The sequence below is a fragment of the Mustela erminea genome, chromosome 14 (assembly GCF_009829155.1).
Source record: "Mustela erminea isolate mMusErm1 chromosome 14, mMusErm1.Pri, whole genome shotgun sequence".
NCBI classification, from domain to species: Eukaryota; Metazoa; Chordata; class Mammalia; order Carnivora; family Mustelidae; genus Mustela; species Mustela erminea.
In genome coordinates, this window is record NC_045627.1 from 1,521,640 (window position 1) to 1,540,990 (window position 19,351).

At 45.6% G+C, this 19,351-nt stretch overlaps 1 protein-coding gene and 1 long non-coding RNA gene across 2 annotated transcripts in view; both read right to left on the reverse strand.

Annotated features, from left to right (window-relative positions):
- The window catches only part of PGBD5 (piggyBac transposable element derived 5), a 98,750-nt gene extending 97,862 nt beyond the window's left edge, over positions 1-888 (reverse strand). The window contains 2 exon segments of the mRNA XM_032312473.1: positions 482-598; positions 601-888. Coding sequence (XP_032168364.1) covers positions 482-598; positions 601-808 — 325 coding nt within the window. The 5' untranslated portion in view covers positions 809-888.
- A 13,716-nt stretch (positions 889-14,604) lies between these two features.
- On the reverse strand, positions 14,605-18,804 carry LOC116572957. Its single transcript, XR_004278558.1, has 2 exons — positions 18,542-18,804; positions 14,605-15,165 (listed from the first exon to the last, which is right to left on the reverse strand). It is a non-coding gene; the product is annotated as an uncharacterized LOC116572957 (long non-coding RNA).
- Between the last annotated feature and the right edge of the window lie 547 nt (positions 18,805-19,351).

Sequence of the window (19,351 nt, forward strand, 5' to 3'; positions counted from 1 at the left end):
CTGGCTGCCCCACCCCTGGCACCTGGGTAACACTGCTCTGGGGCCATCCACACAAAACGATTTACGCACCCCCCCACCCGCAACACACACACACACACACACACACACACACACAAGCTGCATCGGGCTTTAGGAACCTAACTCAAACACACCCCTAAGGAGCAACCCCACAGGTGTGACTGGGTTGGACACTCCCGGCAAGGGAGGGAAGGCCCCGCCCTGGGTCCTTGCCAGCGGCAGGGTGCCGCCTGGGCCTCCGCCTCATCCTCTCCGTCAGCGGGGAAGTCGGAGCGGCCCCCACCAACCACCACCACGCAACCAGATTGATTCTCGCACTGCAAATCCCCGCTGCCGGGGCCCCATCTGTGTGCTGACGCGAAAAGCCGCCCTCGAGCAGCCGGCCCGCGGAGCGTCTGGAGTTCTCCCGGCCCCGCGCTCACGCCTCCCCAGGCCGCCCCCGTCCCCGCGGGCCGCGCCTTACCGCCAGTGTCCTCGAAGCGCGGGGGCGGGCGGTCCCGCAGCGTGGCACTCCAACCCGCGCTGGCCTCGTCCTCGTCGGACTCCTGCGCTTCGGGGGCGCCGGGAGGCGGCGGGGGGGGGGGTGGCCGGGGCGCTCGTGTTCGTCGTCCGAGGAGGCGGCCGAGGGGGAGCGCGAGGCGGCGGACATGCTGTAGAAGGGGTTCCCGCCGCTGTCAGGGCCGGACTCGCCGAACACGTCGTCCCAGATGTGCAGGCTCTCGTAGCGCGCGCGGGCCGCCTCGAGCAGCGCCGGCGCCCTCCTCCGCGCGCTCCTGCCGGCCTCGGCCATGGCCCCGGCCGCCACCCGCGCGCCCGTCCCCCACAGCGCCTCCCAGCCGCACGCGCCGGGCCCCGGGCCCGCGCCGCCGCCCGCCGCCCCCAACCAGCGCAGCCCGCAGCACAGCGCCCGCCGCCCCGCGCCCGGCCGGCCCGCAGTCTTGGCCGCCTCGGGCCCAGCGCCCGAGGAAGCGCCCGAGGAGCTCGGGCGCCGCAGGCTGCAGGCCGCGGCGGGACGCAGGGAGCGCCGGCGGGAGGCAGGGGCTGCGCCGGGCCCAGGCGCCGCCGCTACCGCCGCCGCTCCTCTCGTCGCTACCGCCGCCGCTGCGTCTCCTCGGCGCCCGCTGCGTCCCCGCGCGCCCTCCCGCGGCACCCCGCGCTCCCTGGCCGACCTTCCCGGGCGCGAGCGGCCAGAGATGGACCCCGCCTCCTCGCACCTCCGGCCCGCCGGCCAATGGGGAGCAGGCCGGGGCGGGGCCCGCGCGGGGCACGCCCCACACCCCTCGCCCGCGGGGCGAGGAGAGCAGCGGCGGCGGCGGCGGCGGCAAGGGGGAGGGCGGCCGGTGGCTTCCTCGCCTGCGGGACGTGTGGCCCGGGACGGCCACCCGGAGGCCCCGCGCGGCCCCGCAGGGGGAAGGGAGGAACCGAGTGGGTGTCGGGGGTTGGGGGGGCACGCAGCCGGTCTTCCCGCCGCCCAAGCCGGCTCACCGAGCGTGAAGCCCGCGCTCTCGGTCCCCTTCCGCAGTCGGCGCCCGCGGCGGCGGGGAGCTGTCTGCCCCGGTGGTTCTGAACCAGGCGCTGCGGAAATTCCAGGTAGGCGCCGGGCCCGGGGGTCACGATTCCCGCGGCTGCTGTGGCTGCTGCTGCTTCCGTGCTCCACAGCCGGCTGTGCCTTGAGCTCTTGCAAGCACAAGGGCTATCTGGCTTCCGGGAGCCTTGCTCTAATAAGGAGCCTGCCTCGCCAGTTCATTCCTGGGGTCAGGTGGTGACTCAGTCTCGCTTCAATACCCCTGTAATTTGAGGGGGTCAACATCCGATCTTAGTCATTCCTCCCGTCTTTGACCTTTGACATCTTTAAACTCAAAATATTCATTACCTTCCAAACATTAATTACTCTAACACCACCATTGCAACATCTTCACCCATACATTTGACACACTTGTCTGTTAAAATACGGCACAATCACCCAGGCTTCAGTGTTCTGATAAACAATAGATCAGAAAGGTTTCATCCATCCCTCTGCCTTGGCCAGGAGTGCGTGGCACTCATTCCGTTGATGGCGATACACATGATCAGGCGTTTCTTGCTCCTCTCTCCCTCCCACAATAATGCAATAAGTCACAATGATGGTAATTGGGCCATAAAGTCACTTGCACTCTGAAATAAAATAAATCCACAGAGATGTGAAGGGCTTGCAAATCCTACTGGGTATTAACTAAATAAGGATTACACGAAAGGGAAAGGCATATTGCTATTTCATGCATAAAGGATGCAGATGCATAAAGGGTGAAGATGTTGGGACCACCAGCTACCGTCAGTTCTAACAGCAGGTGAGCAGCTTCTGCTCTCGCCCTCCCCTCGCAAGCCCCTGTTTCCTCCTCCCAAACCAGAGTCTCTGTACCAGCATGAATTCCTGATCATCACTGAAAGATGATATATAAAAAGGAAAGGATTCACATGACATTGCTTTGTATATGAATTGGCTGATATACGTGAAATTGTTTGCAAAGCATTTCAACTCCGTTGGAAGAATTGTGTCACAGAAAAGAACTGGTTTCCAGCACTTCTCTATACTGTGTTAACCAGGGAAGGATTCTGAAGAGAGTTCATACAGGTAATCAGACTTAAAAAGGTCAATGACACATAGATTGATGACGAAAAGTAAGACTGCGTAGCTCAAGTTCAAATTCTGCAATTAGGAATTCTGTAATACTCCTGTAAAATTTAATGATATATATTTTAAAAAATAATTGAAAGGGACCAAAACACTGAAATACATAGGCAAGAACTCCTTCTCTTCTCCAGGCAGCCAATGAAAAAGTCAGCAGCTAAAGTGAGTGTGTATTTTAAAAACAGTGGCTTGCTCTGCTACCCAGAGGAAGCAGGAAGTAGAGCAGTAACAGTTACAAGGATGGACACAGTCTTCCATTGTCCCAAATCTGCATTTGTATGGTGCTAATCCCAAAGAAACCTTAGAGTCTTTGTGCTTATGAGCTCTCAAGTGCTTGTAGCTCACAGAGCATGCAACACTGGGAGAGGATTATATGGTCACAAAAGAAACAGACTGGGAAATCAAATTGTTATCCAAACCCTGGCCCAACAAAAATGAGATGGCTATGTCCATTTAGAATCAAGGGTTTAGCAACCAAGTGCTACTTTGTTTAAACAAATGTTTCCGACCAAGAACAGTAAACATACTTCAGCCTTTAAAAACAGGTGGCTGATTCTCCTTGTGAAAGGAGGGGAGGAAAGGGAAGAAAACAACTGGAAAACAAAAACCAAAAAACTTTCCCATCTGCTTGGCAACCTCCTACTCGATGCTATGATTATGGTTCTACATCATTAAGTTTTACAAGTAATGTTGTCTGGGAGGATAATTATAGAACCAGCATTATACTGAGATCTTTTGACTTTGAGTCATTTAAACACATCTTCCAAATAATACAACTTTGTAATCTAATTAATTTTAAGATTAATATTGAGCTTTTGGTTCATAGTCTGCACAAAAGGCTCCAGGGTAGTAAGAACAATCCATTTCTTTAGTAGATTCCTTAGGCTTTGTTAAGCCAGAGAGGTTCATGCTCTTGTGAAACTGGGGATAATAGCCATATTTCATTGAGTCTTGGCCTCCTTTCCTGGTATAGTTTAATAAGAAACAAAAAATGCTACCATTCAAACTATGATACAATGTTTTCTTTTCATTAATATTTTAATTTAAATGTATTCAAAAAGCTCTTTGGTAAGTATTTAGACAGATTTTTATTACGTATGGCCTTAATGCATACATAAAAATAAAAGTTAAAATTTTTGGTTAACGTTTTTCCAAACCTCACATTAAGAATCTCACTACTTTTATTTACTTTCTAACTGAGAGATTTCAGTGCACAGATTTTTCTCACAATATGTTCCTCTGAGCCACCCAGAGCTTCTGTCATGCTGCACTTAAAAAATTATTATTAGACATATAGCTGACATTCAATGTTAAATTAGTTTCAGGTGTACAACATAGTAATTTGACAATTCTATACATTACTCAGTGATCACCACAGTAAGTATATCATCACGTCACCATATAAACTTATTATAATATCATTGGCTGTATTCCCAATGCTGTACTTTTCATCTCCAGATGAGAACAGGAAATTATTTTATTTATTTTATAACAGGAAATTTGTACCTCTTAATCCCCTTCACCTATTTCACCCATCCCCCATTCACCTTCCCTCCCATAACCACCAGTTTGTTCTTTGTATTTAAGAGTCTATTTCTGTTTTTTTGTTTTGTTTTGTTTTTAATCATGCTGTATCACCTTTAATTAGGTATAAAGACTTCCAATCACGTCACCTAGGGACCATTCTACCCGCTGCTCTGTTTGGACTCCAGTCTCTTGTCTCTCTCTTCAGCAATGGTGAGGCGGATACCCTTTCCACGGGGAAGAGAAATCCATGGTTTGTTGCCTTTGCCAATAACAAAAATGTTGGAGAGTCGGGTGGCAAATCTGTTGCCATTGGCATCTTTCACGTGAACCACATCAAATGAACCAGGGTGTCTCTCTCTGTTGGTGATCACACCAATTCTTCCCAGGTGACTCCCCAGTCACCATACACAGATTACCAGTGTCAGACTTGATGAAATCAGTAATCTTTCTGGTTTCCAAGTCAATCTGAATGGTGTCATTGACCTTGATGAGGGGATCAGGATAGCGGATGGTGCGAGCATTGTGAGTCATCAGATGGGGGATTTTTTCTTGTCTGTCCACTTGTTTATTTTTTTAGATTCCATATAGAAGTGAAATTACAGGGGCCCCTGGGTGGCTTAGTGGGTTAAAGCCTCTGCCTTTGGCTCAGGTCATGATACCAGGTTCCTGGAATCGAGCCCCGAGTCGGGCTTTCTGCTCGGTGGGGACCCTGCTTCACCTGCCTCTCTGCCTGTCTCTCTGCCTACTTGTGATCTCTCTCTCTCTCTTTCAAATAAATAAATAAAATCTTAAAAAGAAAAAAAAAGGAAGTGAAATCATATGGTATTTGCCTTTCTCGGTCTGACTTATTTCTCTTAACCTAATACCTTCTAGATCCAGCCATGTTGTCACAAATGGCAAGATCTCATTCTTTTTTATAGCTGGATAATATTCCATTATATATCTATATACACCATATCTTTACCCATTCATCTACTGATAAACACCTGGACTGCTTCCATATCCTGGCTATTATAAATAGTGCTGCAGAAAACCTAGGAGGGCATATATCTTTTTGAATCAAGTGCTTTTATTTCCTTTGGGTAAATATCAAGTACTAGAATTACTAAAGCATATGGTAAATCTATTTTTAATTTTTTGAGGAACCTCCATACTGTTTTCCACAGTTGTTGCACCAATTTACATTCCCACTAAAAATGTACAGAGGTTCCTTTTTCTCCACATCCTGGCCAACACTTGTTCTTTCTTGTCTTTTTAATACTAGCCATTCTGACAAGTATAAGGTGATAGATCTCCCTGTGGTTTTGATTTTATTTTCCTGATGATGAGTGATATTGAGCATCTTTTCACATGTCTATTGGATGTCTGTATGTATTTTTTGGAAAAATGTCTATTAAGTCCTCTGCCCATTTTTCAATTGGATTATATGTTGGGGTTTGGGTTTTTTGGGGGTTTTGTGTGTGTGTGTGTGTGTGTGTGTTCTTTACATATTTTGGTTATTAATCCTTTATTATATTTATCATTCACCACTATCTTCTCCCATTCTGTAGGTTCCCTTTTGGTTTTGTTGCGGGTTTCCCTTACTGTGCAAAAGCTTTTTATTTTGTTGTAGTCTTAATAATTTATTTTTGTTCTTGTTTCCCTTGCCTAAGCAGACATACCCACAAATAATGTTGCTAAAACCAATCTCCAAGTGATTACTGCTTATTGTCTTTTAGGAGTTTTATGGTTTCAGGTCTCTCATTTATTCATTTAATTTTTTTTTTAAGTAAGCTTTACACTGAATGTGGGACCTAAACTCACAGCCTCAAGAATAAGAGTCGCATGCTGTACAGGCTGAGCCAGGCAGGCACACCTCAGATTTCACATTTAGATCTTTGATCCGTTTTGAGTTTCTTTACGTGTATGGTAAAAGAATGTGGTCTAGTTTCATTCTTTTGCATATGGTTCTCCAGTTTTCCCAACACTGTTTTTGAGGAGACTTTCTTCTGTTACATATTCTTGCCTCCTTTGTCAAAGATTAATTGACCATATAATTGTGGATTTATTTCTGGGCTCTCTATCCTGTTTCCATTGATTTCTGCGTATATTTTCTCCCAGTACCCTACTGTTTTGATTACTATAACTTTGTAGTATATCTTGAAATCCAAGAAACTGATACCTCCAGCTTTGTTCTCCTTTCTCAAGATTGTTTTGCATGCTGCACTTCTTATAAAAGTATTCTGAGGTCATCCAAATTGCCACCCCTCCGTTCTGCTTGGTTTGATGCTGGTGGGGTTTCTCTTTTTTTTTTTTTAATTTCCTTATCTGAGATTTTCATATAATAACCAGTTTATTTTCTTTCTTTAAATGGTCCTCAAAAGGCCTGTGGCTTGGCATGCCAAGGGATGTAGATGATCAGTTGTGCCCTAGGAGCAGTAACCACATGGCACAGGGTCAAGCTGTGATAACTTTATAGGGACTTCCACCTGCTCAGCTCCAACTATAAGACAATTCCTGACATTGGAGATGTGAAAGAAAATGGGAGGGGAGGGGCATCTTAAAATCCATAAAATATGGCATATTGTCTCCTGTTTGTACTTTTACAATTTCTGATTTTGCAAATGGCCAAGCTGCCGCAGGGAACAAAAATGAGGTCCTAAGGTGGCAGAGACTGACCTGGCCAGCCCTGTACTGCACAGGCTATGAGTTACTGGATCAGTATGAATGGAGAAAGCAGGGGTGAGTCAGGGCAGCTGCTGCCTCTCCCTACATTGCCTTCATCACCCACAAGGAGGGGGCCCAAAGCCAAGGAGGACCTCCTGGAACTGAGACAGGGGAGGGGGAAAGAAAGATGAACGATGCCACAGCTGCTGAACCATGACCAAAATATGGGGAAGAAGGCTGGAGGCAAATGTGCATGGTACACCGTGACATTTGGAGTCCTAGGTGACATAGAAGCTTAAGGATCCAACCTTGCTCAAACTGATTTTACATGATGATTTTATCTACTAATCAACCCAGAGATGCAGAGAATGAAATAGGGCAATACTATAGAAAATGCTTGAGAGAAATCTCTCTTATGATTGAGATAACCTGATATTTCCATTGATTCATTCATTCATTCATTCATTCATTCATTCGTTCAACAATTATGCACTGAGTATTATGTATCAAATCCTCTTCTGAACACAGAATAAATCAGGAAAAAAAACCCCACAAATACCATTTTTATAGCACATGCATTCAAATAGAAGAGAGAGAACAGACAGTAAATAAATAAATATATAATATGTCAGCTGTTGATAAGAAGTCAAAAGTAGAGAGGGACAGAAATTATGTTGATTGTGATGGTGCTGGTGCTGGCTGTGTGTGCAGTTAGGGGAGATTACTCTGATAAGAAGACATTGGCAGATCCTTGAGTGGATCCAGAGAACAAGACGGGTACATTTAAGAAGAGGAAACAAGTGCAACCCCCCAAGGGAGGCACGCACTTGCTGTACTCTGTTAGACACTAAGGAGGCTGGTGAGCGGAGGCAGAGACAGCTGAGTGAAGAGGTAGGAGATGAATTGAGAAGGAAGTTGAGTGTTAAATTTTGTAAGACTGAATTTTGTATTGAGTGAAGTGGGGAGCCATTGGAGATCTTAGAGCAGAGAAATAACAAGGTCTGACTTTTGTCTTAAACGGATTGCTTTAACTGCTGAGTGGAAAATAAACTAGAACAGAGCAAAAATGGAATCCAGAAGACCAGATAGGAGACTATTACAATAACTCAGGCTATAGAAGACGGTGGTTTGGACCACAGTGGGAGTAACTGAAGTGTGGAGAACTGGTCAGATTTAGAATATATTTTGAAGATAGAATCCACAGCTTCTACCAAAGAATTAAATGTGGGCAGTGAAAGAAAGAGATGAATCAAGAATGACTCTACAGTTTCCTGTTTGAGCTATTGCAAGACCAGCAGAGCTCGAGAATAATAAGAGCTTGGTTTTGAACATGTTGGGTTTAACTCATCTAGGTAGATCTGGAAAGCAGGCAGTGGAAGAAAGTTCAAAATCCAGGTCTGGACTGGAGTTTCTGGGATTCTGTGGGTCTTCTTTCCTTACCGATTTTTCTTTTCAAGATTTATTTGAGAGAGAGAGAGAGAGAGAGCAGGAGCACACACATGCAGGGGGAAGAGACAGAAGGAGAGGGAGAGAATCTTAATCAGATTCCCCGCTGAGCATGGAGCCTGACGTGGGGCTCGATTCCATAACCCTGAGCTCATGACCTGAGCCAAGATTCACACGCTTAACCACTTAGCCACCTAGACACCCACCCAGTTTGTTTTTCTTTCTTTTTAAAAATATTTTATTCATTTATTTATTTGACACAGAGAGAAAGAGAGAGAGAGAGATCACAAGTAGGCAGAGAGGCAGGCAGAGGGAGAGGGAGAAGCAGGTTTCCTGCTGAGCAGAGAGCCTGATGCGAGAGCCCGAGACCCTGAGACCATGATCTGAGCTGAAGCCACCCAGGTGCCCTCAATTTACTTTTCTCAGTGAAGTCATCAGAATGGTCGGTCATCAGCTGTATCTGATGGAAGGTGTTCAGTTCTCACTCTGAACAAAATGGCTGTACATTAGAATCACTGGGAGAATTTTAAAAGCACACTTATATCCAGACCCTAATTGGATATTAATCTAATTGGTTCTACACCAATTAGATCAGATCCTCTGGAGGTGGGCACTCCTGTGTTTTAAAGTCTTCCAGGTGATTCAAAAGTGTGGCCAGTGTTGAGAAGCCCTGGCTTAAGGTTGGAGGAAAGAAGATGTGAAATAGTCAAAATATTTCACAAGAAGAGTGGAGATTCTGTCGGTCAGAGAAACATACTTGGATTTGTGGCTGAGAATTTAATGTGAAGGTGGCGCCTGGGTGGCTCAGTGGGTTAAGCTGCTGCCTTCGGCTCAGGTCATGATCTCAGGGTCCTGGGATCGAGTCCCACATCGGGCTCTCTGCTCAGCAGGGGGCCTGCTTCCCTTCCTCTCTCTGTGATCTCTTCCCTTCCTCTCTCCTACTGTGATCTCTCTCTGTCAAATAAATAAATAAAATCTTTAAAAAAAAAAGAGAATTTAATGTGAAAGCTTCCAGCATCGTTGCTTTTCTCACCAACCACCTTCAGCTGCCAGGGGCAGACGTAGGGTGGACAGAGGGTTGGGTTTTTACCAAGGTGGGGTTTTATCAGGTATGTATGATGTATGATGGAGGTGAGAGTATGGGACAGGGATTATAGTTATGGGAGCGGACTCTGTGCCAGCTGCGGAAGCCTGTGAGAATTTGGGGGAAGGATCAAGAACCACAGAAAATGAAATAGGGGGACGGCTGGGTGGCTCAGTTGGTTAAGCAGCTGCCTTCGGCTCAGGCCATGATCCCAGCGTCCTGGGATCAAGTCCCACATCGGGCTCCTTGCTCGGCAGGGAGCCTGCTTCTCCCTCTGTCTCTGCCTGCCACTCTGTCTGCCTGTGCTCGCTCTCGCTCCCTCTCTCTCTCTGACAAATAAATAAAATCTTAAAAAAAAAAAGATTCTCTTCAAAAAAAGAAAAAGAAAATGAAATAGGTAAATGGCTTCTTCTGAGTGACTTAGATAATTAATACTTCTTGAAATAATTTAGTGCAGCCAGACCCCTGAAAAGCAGCACAAACAACTCTGATGAGTGCTTCAATCTACCATTTCTTCCCAGGGCTTCAATCAATTGCTTTCAACAAGTGAACATTGAGATATTTAGAGCAAAGGAAAAAAAATACATCTTGGAAGTTCGCATTTTTTTTTAAGATTTTATTTATTTATTTGACAGAGACACAATGAGATAGGGAATACAAGCAGGGGGAGTGGGAGAGGGAGAAGCAGGTTTTTCCGCTGAGAAGGGAGCCTGACGCGGGGCTGGATTCTCAGGCCCCTGGGATCATGACCTGAGCCGAAGGGCAGATGCTTAACAATTGAGCTACCCAGGCTCCCCTGGAAGTTAGCTTTTTACATTCTTGGAAAATGGGATTTTGTACATTTATGTCCTTTTTCTGTCCCCTTGTGGATATTTTCCCTCTTGAAACACACCCAAGCCCTGCTCCACAGTTGTCCAGTAAAAGAAAGGGATCTGAGTGCCATCCCCAAAGTTCACTTGCGTTTAAAGGAGAAACAATCCTGGGAAGCTGTTTTACACAAAAGAGTAGATTGCTCAGTTGTAGAAACTCAGGTATTATAAGAAAACGGGAGAGATATTCCTTACTAGAAGGGGGACCTGCTCAGCGTTTCTAAATTCACATTGGTAGATTGTTGAACTGTTGTAGGCTGAGTGTTAAAATCACATCTTTCCCTCCGTTTTCTTACAGAGACAATGATGGTTCTTCCAAGATTGTCTGTGAAAGGCTAGGCACCTGCAAAACCACACATTTGACCTGAGCCATCACCCAAGTAGAATGTAATCCGCTCTCAGATCATAGGAGAAAAAAGAGAGAGAGAGAGAATCCCAAGAAGAAACACTCACGTCAGGATTTTCATCAAATTTAGTGCACGTCTCACCATTTATCTTCATTTGTGGTAATTTTTTAAATAAATACTAATGTCGAATTGCCCTGCGTTACAACGAGCAGCTCAATTATCAGAAAACCACGAGTCTCCAACGTTTGTTCTAATTACTAAAGCAGAAGAGCGGACAGAGTTTAGAAAATTTTCAACAAGGCTTAAACAAGAGAGATTTTCCACTTTTTTCTAATCAGGTCAACATAGATACCACTTTCCCTACAACCTTGTAGGCAGTTGGTATTTTTCAGAGATATCATTTGGTTCTTTATAGAAGGCTTAAAGTTGGAGGTCCATAAAAACGATAATCAACTTTTATGTGTGCCTTCTATAGGCCAGGAACTGTGCTAAATGAACAGTATCTAATTTAATCCTCCTAATAAGCCCTGTGAAGTCAATACTACTGACTATTCTCACTCCAAGGGGGGGCAAAGCAGATGCTTCGAGAGTTGAACTCAGTTTTCCAAGTTCATACAGCTCGTATATGATGGAATCAGGACTTGAGCTCAGTCTAATGCCGGGTTGGACCCTCAGTGGCAGCTACTGTAGTTTTTTTGACCGTCACCTGCTTCCCTCCCCCACCCCCGCCCCCATCTCATTCCCATTTAGGGATAATCAGCCATACCTAAATGACAGTGGCCAGGCAGGAAGGGTGGTTACTGGGTTTAATTATTTATATCCAGGGGGAAGAGCCGCCTCGCCCCATACATTCTGCTTCAGCTCTTGCCCTGCCAGGGGAGTAGCCATCCTTCAAACCATCAGTGTTAATTGCTGGTGAGGGATGAATTAGGCAGCAGGGGTCACACACAGTTTACTAGTCATGCATATTTCTTTCAGAATACCTAAGTACCATTCCCTTGGAGATGAGAAGAAATGATGGGAGGGATGTTAAAAGGGACTCCCAGAAATGTTTCTGGACCAGTCATGATCACTAGCCCTTATGATACTCTTGGAGTCATTTTACTGGTTCTTGAAATGAGTGCACTTGCCCTAGGATGGCTTGGCCCCTCCCAGTAATCAGAAGCTCCCAGGATGGGTCAAAGATTACTTTATTTGCTATAATTCTGCAAGTTGAATGTATCTCTCAGCCATTTCCTGAGAATGCTATTATGGGGCAGGCACAGGGGGATGACTAGGGGACAGAAACCTATCACGTGAGAGGGATCCTATGCTTTTGTATGCATTCTCCTTGGTGATGGGAGTTTCCCTTCTGCTCTGACTCCTGCCCAGCTGGGATCAGTGGGGGGCCTCCTCCTTTGGGCGACAGGTCTCTTTCTTTCTAAATCCTCTTTTTTTGGGCCAAAAAGAAGCAAGACTACCCTTCTTTTCATCTTTCAGCTTTTTCATCCTGGCCAACGACACTCAAACACCCTCGCCCCCAATTTGGGCTGCTAGACTATGCCAAGAGGCCACATACTGGGTATATTACCTCAGGCCCAGTGTTTGGACTTCACTGAACCTTAATTGTAACATCTGAGAAGGATTGGGGAGGCGGATGTTGTAAGGATTCATTAAGACAATGTTAAATTTTTATCACGGAGTCAAGGAAGATCTCTTGTTAGGAATGTGTTCAATCTTACCAGGATAGAGGGCAAAATAGCATTTTACATATATTTTTTAATAAAGTATTTCTTTTTAAAAATTATTTATTTGACAGAGAGACAGAGCAGGAATACAAGCAGGGGGAGTGGGAGAGGGAGAAGCAGGCTTCCTGCTGAGCAGGGAGCCCAATGTGGGCCTCAATCCCAAGACCCTAAGATCATGACCTGAGTGGAAAAAAGACGCTTTAAGGACTGAGCCAGACAGACAGATATCACAAGTAGGCAGAGAAGCAGGCAGAGAGAGAGGGAGAAGCAGGCTCCCCACTGAGCAGAGAGCCCGATGCGGGGCTCGATCCCAGGACCCTGGGATCATGACCTGAGCCGAAGGCAGAGGCTTTAACCCACCGAGCCACCCAGGCGCCCCGCAAAACAGCCTTTTAAACAATATTTTTATTTTTATTTTATACATATATATGTAAACATAGAATTGAATGTATACATATAAATATAATTTGTAAACACATTTGATATATATTTATGTTTATCCTAGGACGCAACACTGCCCTCCTGAGCAGCGCAAGAGGGTGGGTTTTTACAGAGAATCACGACAGCTTGACCCAACTGAAGGGCCAGCCTTGCGCTGCTGCTTAAGAGAAAGCCTTGAGTTGGGAAAGGTTTGACAAATACTGAGAAAAAACAGTCAATTAATATGTTAAAAACACTACCCAACCACAGTATGAACCATTTAGACATAGGGCTTTAATTTTGACTTTAGTCTCCAAAGCCTAGGGGTCCCTGGGGAAAGGGGGCAGAGGGAGAGGCAGGACCAGCTTCTCTGTGGGCCAGGCTTCTGGGGTTGCTCCCAGCCCTGCCCCCAGAGGGAATGCCCCCACCCAGGGCTTTGCTCCCAGAAGGGCCCCTCCCCCAGAAAGCCCCTTCCCAAAGGGCCCTGCCCTTTGGGCAACACCCTCAGAGGTCCCATTATCCACCCCCAACCCCCCCACACCCCCCTACCCCCACCAAGCACCGCCCTCAGAAGGGTTCTAAGGTGAAGTCAGAGTGCTTCTCTCTCAATGTCTAGGAATTACTCAGTTTTATTTTTGAATTTGTGTTTTTTGAGCGAAGTGGGTGATGTAAGGACCTATTTTATATTTTTATATTTTAGCCAGAGGCTTCCATTGAGGTTACACAATAACCTTGTTGTTTAACCCTTAAGCTGTCCCTGCTCCCCTTCTCCCAGGGGACTTACTTAAAAACAAGTCCCGGAAATCAACCTCAGGTAACAAAGCTCGAATACAAGGGTGGGTCAGGCCAGGTAAGACATCTGATCAGTGGAGGGTTGCATACTGTCTCCCTAGCTACCAAGGAGTATGGCTCCCGCCCTTTGTGAGTCTTTTGGGCGCCAATCCTAACCAAGGTGATAGGCTAGGTCAAATGTCTACTAAAAGGTAAGTTGTAATTCAATTGGTCACCTAGCATCACTGTGCAGCTTTCTCTGTGTGTTACAATTTCATTGGCCACCTGTGCATGACCAGGCCCAACAGCATGGCCTATGTCCTTAAAAGCTAGTCCGTAAAGGAGAGAGGGGTCGACTTCTCTGTAAGAAAAGCGGCCCTGGCTGCTCAGTTTGATTCTTGATGCTTGGTGCGAAATAAAGCTTTGTTTGACCTTCGCTTTGTATCAGTCTCGCTCTTTTAATCATGGACCCATTATTGGGGCATAACAGGTGGGACAGTGGAGCACGTACATAGCGGAGGGGACAGCCCACTGTGGGTACCCACCATTCCTTGCCTCCTCATTTGCATGTACTGCTCGCCCTGCCCGGTGAGCACAGCATGGAAATGGACACCTCGTGAGTGGTGGTCAACGAGACTCGCTGACCACATGACGTCTATGACCGAGTCAACTGGAGCTCGCCTTCCCTACAGACCAGAGCTTGCTCTGAGCACCGGCAGGAGGCGGTGGCCTCTTGTGAGCAGCCCCGAACCCTGTCTTGTCCTTTCCCACTCATGTCACCTCCCTGTGTTAGCCAAGCCTTGGAAGTGGTGACTTAGGAGGGAAGGGAAAGAAAGGCAGCCCCCGGCTCCTGATCCTGTCGAGTTCCTTACTCATCAGGAAGCCGAGGGCGGCAGGGTCGGTGGAACAGGTGTGAGTCCCCAGGTGAGGTAAAGATGGCAGAGCTGGTCTTGTGCAGGATTTCCACGGTTCTGATAAGAAGAGGGCACGTGGGTGTGCCCCAGCTGTGGAATCCCTGCGTGAATTATTTAACACTGACATTGCACCCTGCGAAGATGAATGGCAAAAATCATGCCCATAATCACATTTTAAAATTTTTATTTGCTTGGAATGACATTAAATGCAAATAGAAAACAGCAGCCATGCCCCTTCAGAAGACAGACCATGGAGGAAATGAGCTTTCTATTTTAGTACCTTTAACAAACACTTCCTCCCTGTTTTTGCCCAAAGGGCCCTATATCTTCATTTTGCATGGGGCTTGTAAATTATGTAGCCAGCCCTGGGGACAGCTGTGCAGTGTCTCAATGACCCAGTGCGGGGAATGGCAGGAGCCTCCATCCTTGATACAGTAGTATTACACAAGCCCCTGAAGCTGAAACAGAACTTCAGGATAAAGTCTGGGGGGAGGTCCTCAAATTTCTGAGTCATGGGTTGTCGTAAACAAAATATCAACAGCCGGGTGGCTTAGGCAACATACAATTTATTTTCTCATGGTTCTGGGCGCTGGAAGTCCAAGATCAAGGTGGCAGTAGTGTTCCATTCTTCAAACGTCTCTCCTTGGCTTGCAGATAGCTGTGTTCTCCACTCTGTCTTCAAACGATTGTCCTTCAGTCTGTACTGTCTGTGTCCTAATCTCTTCTTCCTGTAAGCACACCAGTCCTGTTGGCTTGATGCCCACCCCCAGTGAGCTCGTTTTCCCTTTATCACCTCCTTAAAAATCCTGTCTCTGAATACTGCCACATTCTGAGATGCTGGGTGTTAGGACGTCAACGTAGGAATCTGGGGGCATCCAACTAAGCCCATAACCATAGTCAAAACTGGATCCGAAACTGAAATTTAGACACATTTTAAAATGCTAAAAGTGTATATATATAATTTTTGTGGTAGGCCTGAGATGGTTGGTAGGCTGAGATGTATTTGTAACCTTTGAGGGAAACATCCTTTGGAATGATCAAAGAGAGCTTCTATGTAATTCCATACATCCACAATTAAACCCCAGAGCTTTCTAATTTGGAATTTGGCTGTTTTGTGCTTGGTGGTAACCAAAACCAGCCTAGGGCTTTTCTTTTGTTTTGGCAGAAAAGTAGGAGGCAGAGGACTTGAGCATTTAGACATCTTGCTGCTCTTTGGTTTAATCATACTCTACTGAGTTGCCCGAAACTAATTAAGCTCTTGGCTCTGTAGAGGAGAGATGATGTTCATTACATGTCATTGGCCACAATGTTCCTTTTTTTAATTGTTGTTAACATTTGTGTTATTTTTCAGTATAAGAGACAAGCTTTATCTTAGTTTGGGCTGATGTAACAAGAGCACCATAAACTAGGTGCTTTAAAGACATACTTATTTCTCTCAGTTCTGGAAGCTGGGAAGTCTACGATCAAGACCCTGGAAGATTTCGTGTCTGTTCAAGTGCCCACTTCCTGGGTCACAGATGACCATCTTCTCCCTATAACCTCCAAGGTGGAGGAGGCGAGGGATCTCTGTGGGGTCTCTCTTATGGAGACACTAATCTCGCCCATGAGGACTCCACCCTCATGACCTAAACATCTCCCAAGGACCCCCATCTCCTAGTTATGTCCCTTTGGACATTGAATTTTCAACTTATGAATCCTGGAGGGATACACTGTCTACAGTGAGCTTCGTCAAACATCTTTTATGTTCAAGGCACTGTTTTTTGGCAAAATTAATCACTTCCTACACATCCTTTGAAGCAAGAGTATTTCTGCACTTTGCCTTCCTTTAGAACCTTTCTCTAGAGAGGATCCTAAAAAGTTCAGAAAAGACGCAGAAGAAACCTGCTGGTTAGCTCGTTTTTCACAGTAGAGCAGAATTCATTTTGAAGTAGGTTAATCTTAGAAATCCAGGCGAAGACACTTCGCTTGAAAATCATCTCAAATGATCAGTTTTGTTAGTATGAGTAATAGTAACTATAAGATCAATAGAACAACTTTTTGTTCTACTGTGGGCCTACTGTGTGCTGGGTACCTCGGAGCACCTGAGTCGAACCATCTCGTGATCCTTTCAACAGCCCACTGAGGGTCACACTGTCTTCTCCTCCACATTATGGATGAGCCTTAAGTCTGGGCCAGAAATGACACAAGTTTCCCAAAGCCATATTGCTACTGAGGGGCCAGCTGGGATCTACGCCCACTCTGGTGCCAGAGCCTGTGATTGCAAACGTGGGCTGCACTAGCTGTTCAGAACAAAGGACTGTTCATGGAGGTGACACAGCTAACCCGTGAGACTCACCACCCTTTTCTCTAAGGTCATCCCGGTACAGCCTGCAGTGATGGCCCGAGTTAAGCATTCGAACTTGGTGCTGCAGAGGGCGTGTTTTAGGGACAAGATTGGTGTTAAGGGGGTCTAATGAAGCCCAGAGGGAATGGAAGGAAACAGGACTTGGGGAAATATCTGGGTCCCTGGAGCAGTGATCTCCTTTTATTACTGTGCACCTCTCTTTCACAAAAATAAATAAATACATAAATACATACATACAAAAATATTTGCGGACATACCACCAATTTAAGCAAATTCTTGATAAATTATAAACTCTACTACTCTACTAAATTATTATGCACATTATAAATGACATGCAAAAGCTAAACAGTTAAATGGATGACATGAAATATGAATAAAACTTATAATATTTTCTTCCAGCCCCTTACTGGACTATTTCTCAAACTCCCTTTGGAGAAGACTTTTTAAAGATTTGTTTATTTATTTATTGAGAGAGAGAGAGACAACACGTGTGTGCACATGTGAGTGGGGGGTGGGGCAAAGGGAAAAGGAGAGAAGCAGACTCCCCATTGAGCACAGAGGGCTCACTAAGGGCTCAATCCCATGACCCTGAGATCATGACTTGAGCCAAAATTTTGAGTCAGACATTTAATCAACTGAGACACCCAGGTGCCCTGGAGAAGACTTTTTAAGAAAGAGATAGGACACTTGGATTTATAGCAATAATTCCTAGAATTAATCTTTAAAAGTGGGAAGATAGAAATGGTTTTTTAAAATTTTTTTTAAAGATTTTCTTTATTTATTCATAAGAGATGGGAGGCAGAGGCAGAAGCAGGCTTCCCGCAGAGCAGGAAGTCCAGAGTGGGACTTGATCCCAGGACCTGGGATCATGACCCTAGCTGGAGATAGATGTGGAGATACTGATAAACCAAACTTTAGGGAAAAATACTGAACTTTACTGGGAAGATGAAGCAGAACAACAGCATATGGCAGCAACATGAGTTTTAGATAGCTGTTGGTCACCCAGAAGGCTTAATTAAGGTGGAGAGAAAAACAAAAGGCTGTAGTGACCCAAAATTGTCCGAGATGTGTAATTTGACCCAGGAACTTCCGGGTGACATAAAGATTTGTTTATTTATTACACGGACAGCGCCATGTGGGGACAGAGCGAGGGGGAATGAGAATTCCATACAAACGTGTGAGTGGCTCTTCTCCCATCTCCAGGGGGGAAGGAAGAGATTGGGTTTACTCCAGTAAGCATGGTGATGAGTTGGTGAGGTAGGTTGACTAGATGTCTGGACACCTGAAAAGGCCAGCTAAGGGGGCTTCCTGGCCATCTTGTCAGTGTCTTATTGAAAGCTTGTCATGTGCAAGACTTTCTTTTAACAGGTTGCCAGGTGAATTGATGTACAAATCAGACTACTGGCCGCCATGTGTCATTGCTCAGGTGGTCCATGACACAATGCCCTGCAACTAAGGGGATGCACTTAGCATTACAGACATCGCTCTGTCTTTGTTATTTTGAAATTTAGAAAATATCTTATTAATTTGTTCACTCCAAAGAGGCAATTTATTGCTTACTATGACAGTCTTTTGGTAGAGGACACAAAACTGCTTTCTTTGTTATAAAAATCAATGTGTTACACCAATTTTCTGAAAGATGGAAATGAAGTGCCTCCTTCCAGCTGGGTCAGGACATAAGTGTACCCTATGTATTGGTTTTTCAATAGAGTCCATTTACAGAATGTACAGGTCTCTCAATACAGAAGACATTTGCTCACATTTATGTGTAGAACATTCCCGAACCTGGTCCAGGTTGCGGATGAAACCTTCACTCTGACTGGCAAGGCATAACGAAGAAGAGTTTTCCTGTAAACAATATGTGGTCATGGAAGGAATCAGCACTGCAATTCGTGGCTGATTCCAAAGGCTCTAAGAGGTGGTAGATGCACAGGCAAAGTGGTGACTTTTGCAGAGGAAGCAGGCTGGGGAGAGATAGCAAAATAGAAGTTTGAGAGGGCCCTAAAATCTCCTCCTGTGGGATTATTGGCCATTGAGCTTGAGAAAGGCTATGGTGAAGACTTGAAAGAGTGTCAGGTCAAAGCCTTGGCCACTGGAGGTTGAAACTGACATGAGCAGCACTATCTCTATTCTTGACCCAAGGCCATAGGATGACAAGCTTTGCTTTTTCAATGTGGCCTCATGTCTCTATACTGCCCTATAAAGAAATTTATACAAATAAATGCTGAGAGTGTAAAGTGTAAGCAGAGCTCCCCTTGGCCACTTCCTAAGTTTTGTCCACTCCAAAGTGAGTAGCACTTTGGTGAGTGCATTGCAGGAAATGGTCTTAATTTATTGCAACTTCTGTCTGCATTTTCCCCATTAGATCCACTTGTTGATGTCTGTTATTTGTGGTGCTGTATTGTCGATGTACTATTGCATGCAAAGTCTACAAGCTGTTGAATACAGAGCAAGCATATTAACTGTTAGGTGATTAGGAAACAATGTTGTAAGCATCTTATAACCCTCATGTGTTTGTTACTTATGTGTAGTGATTTCCTCTGTTCTAGTTATGTCTTAGTAAACTGTTG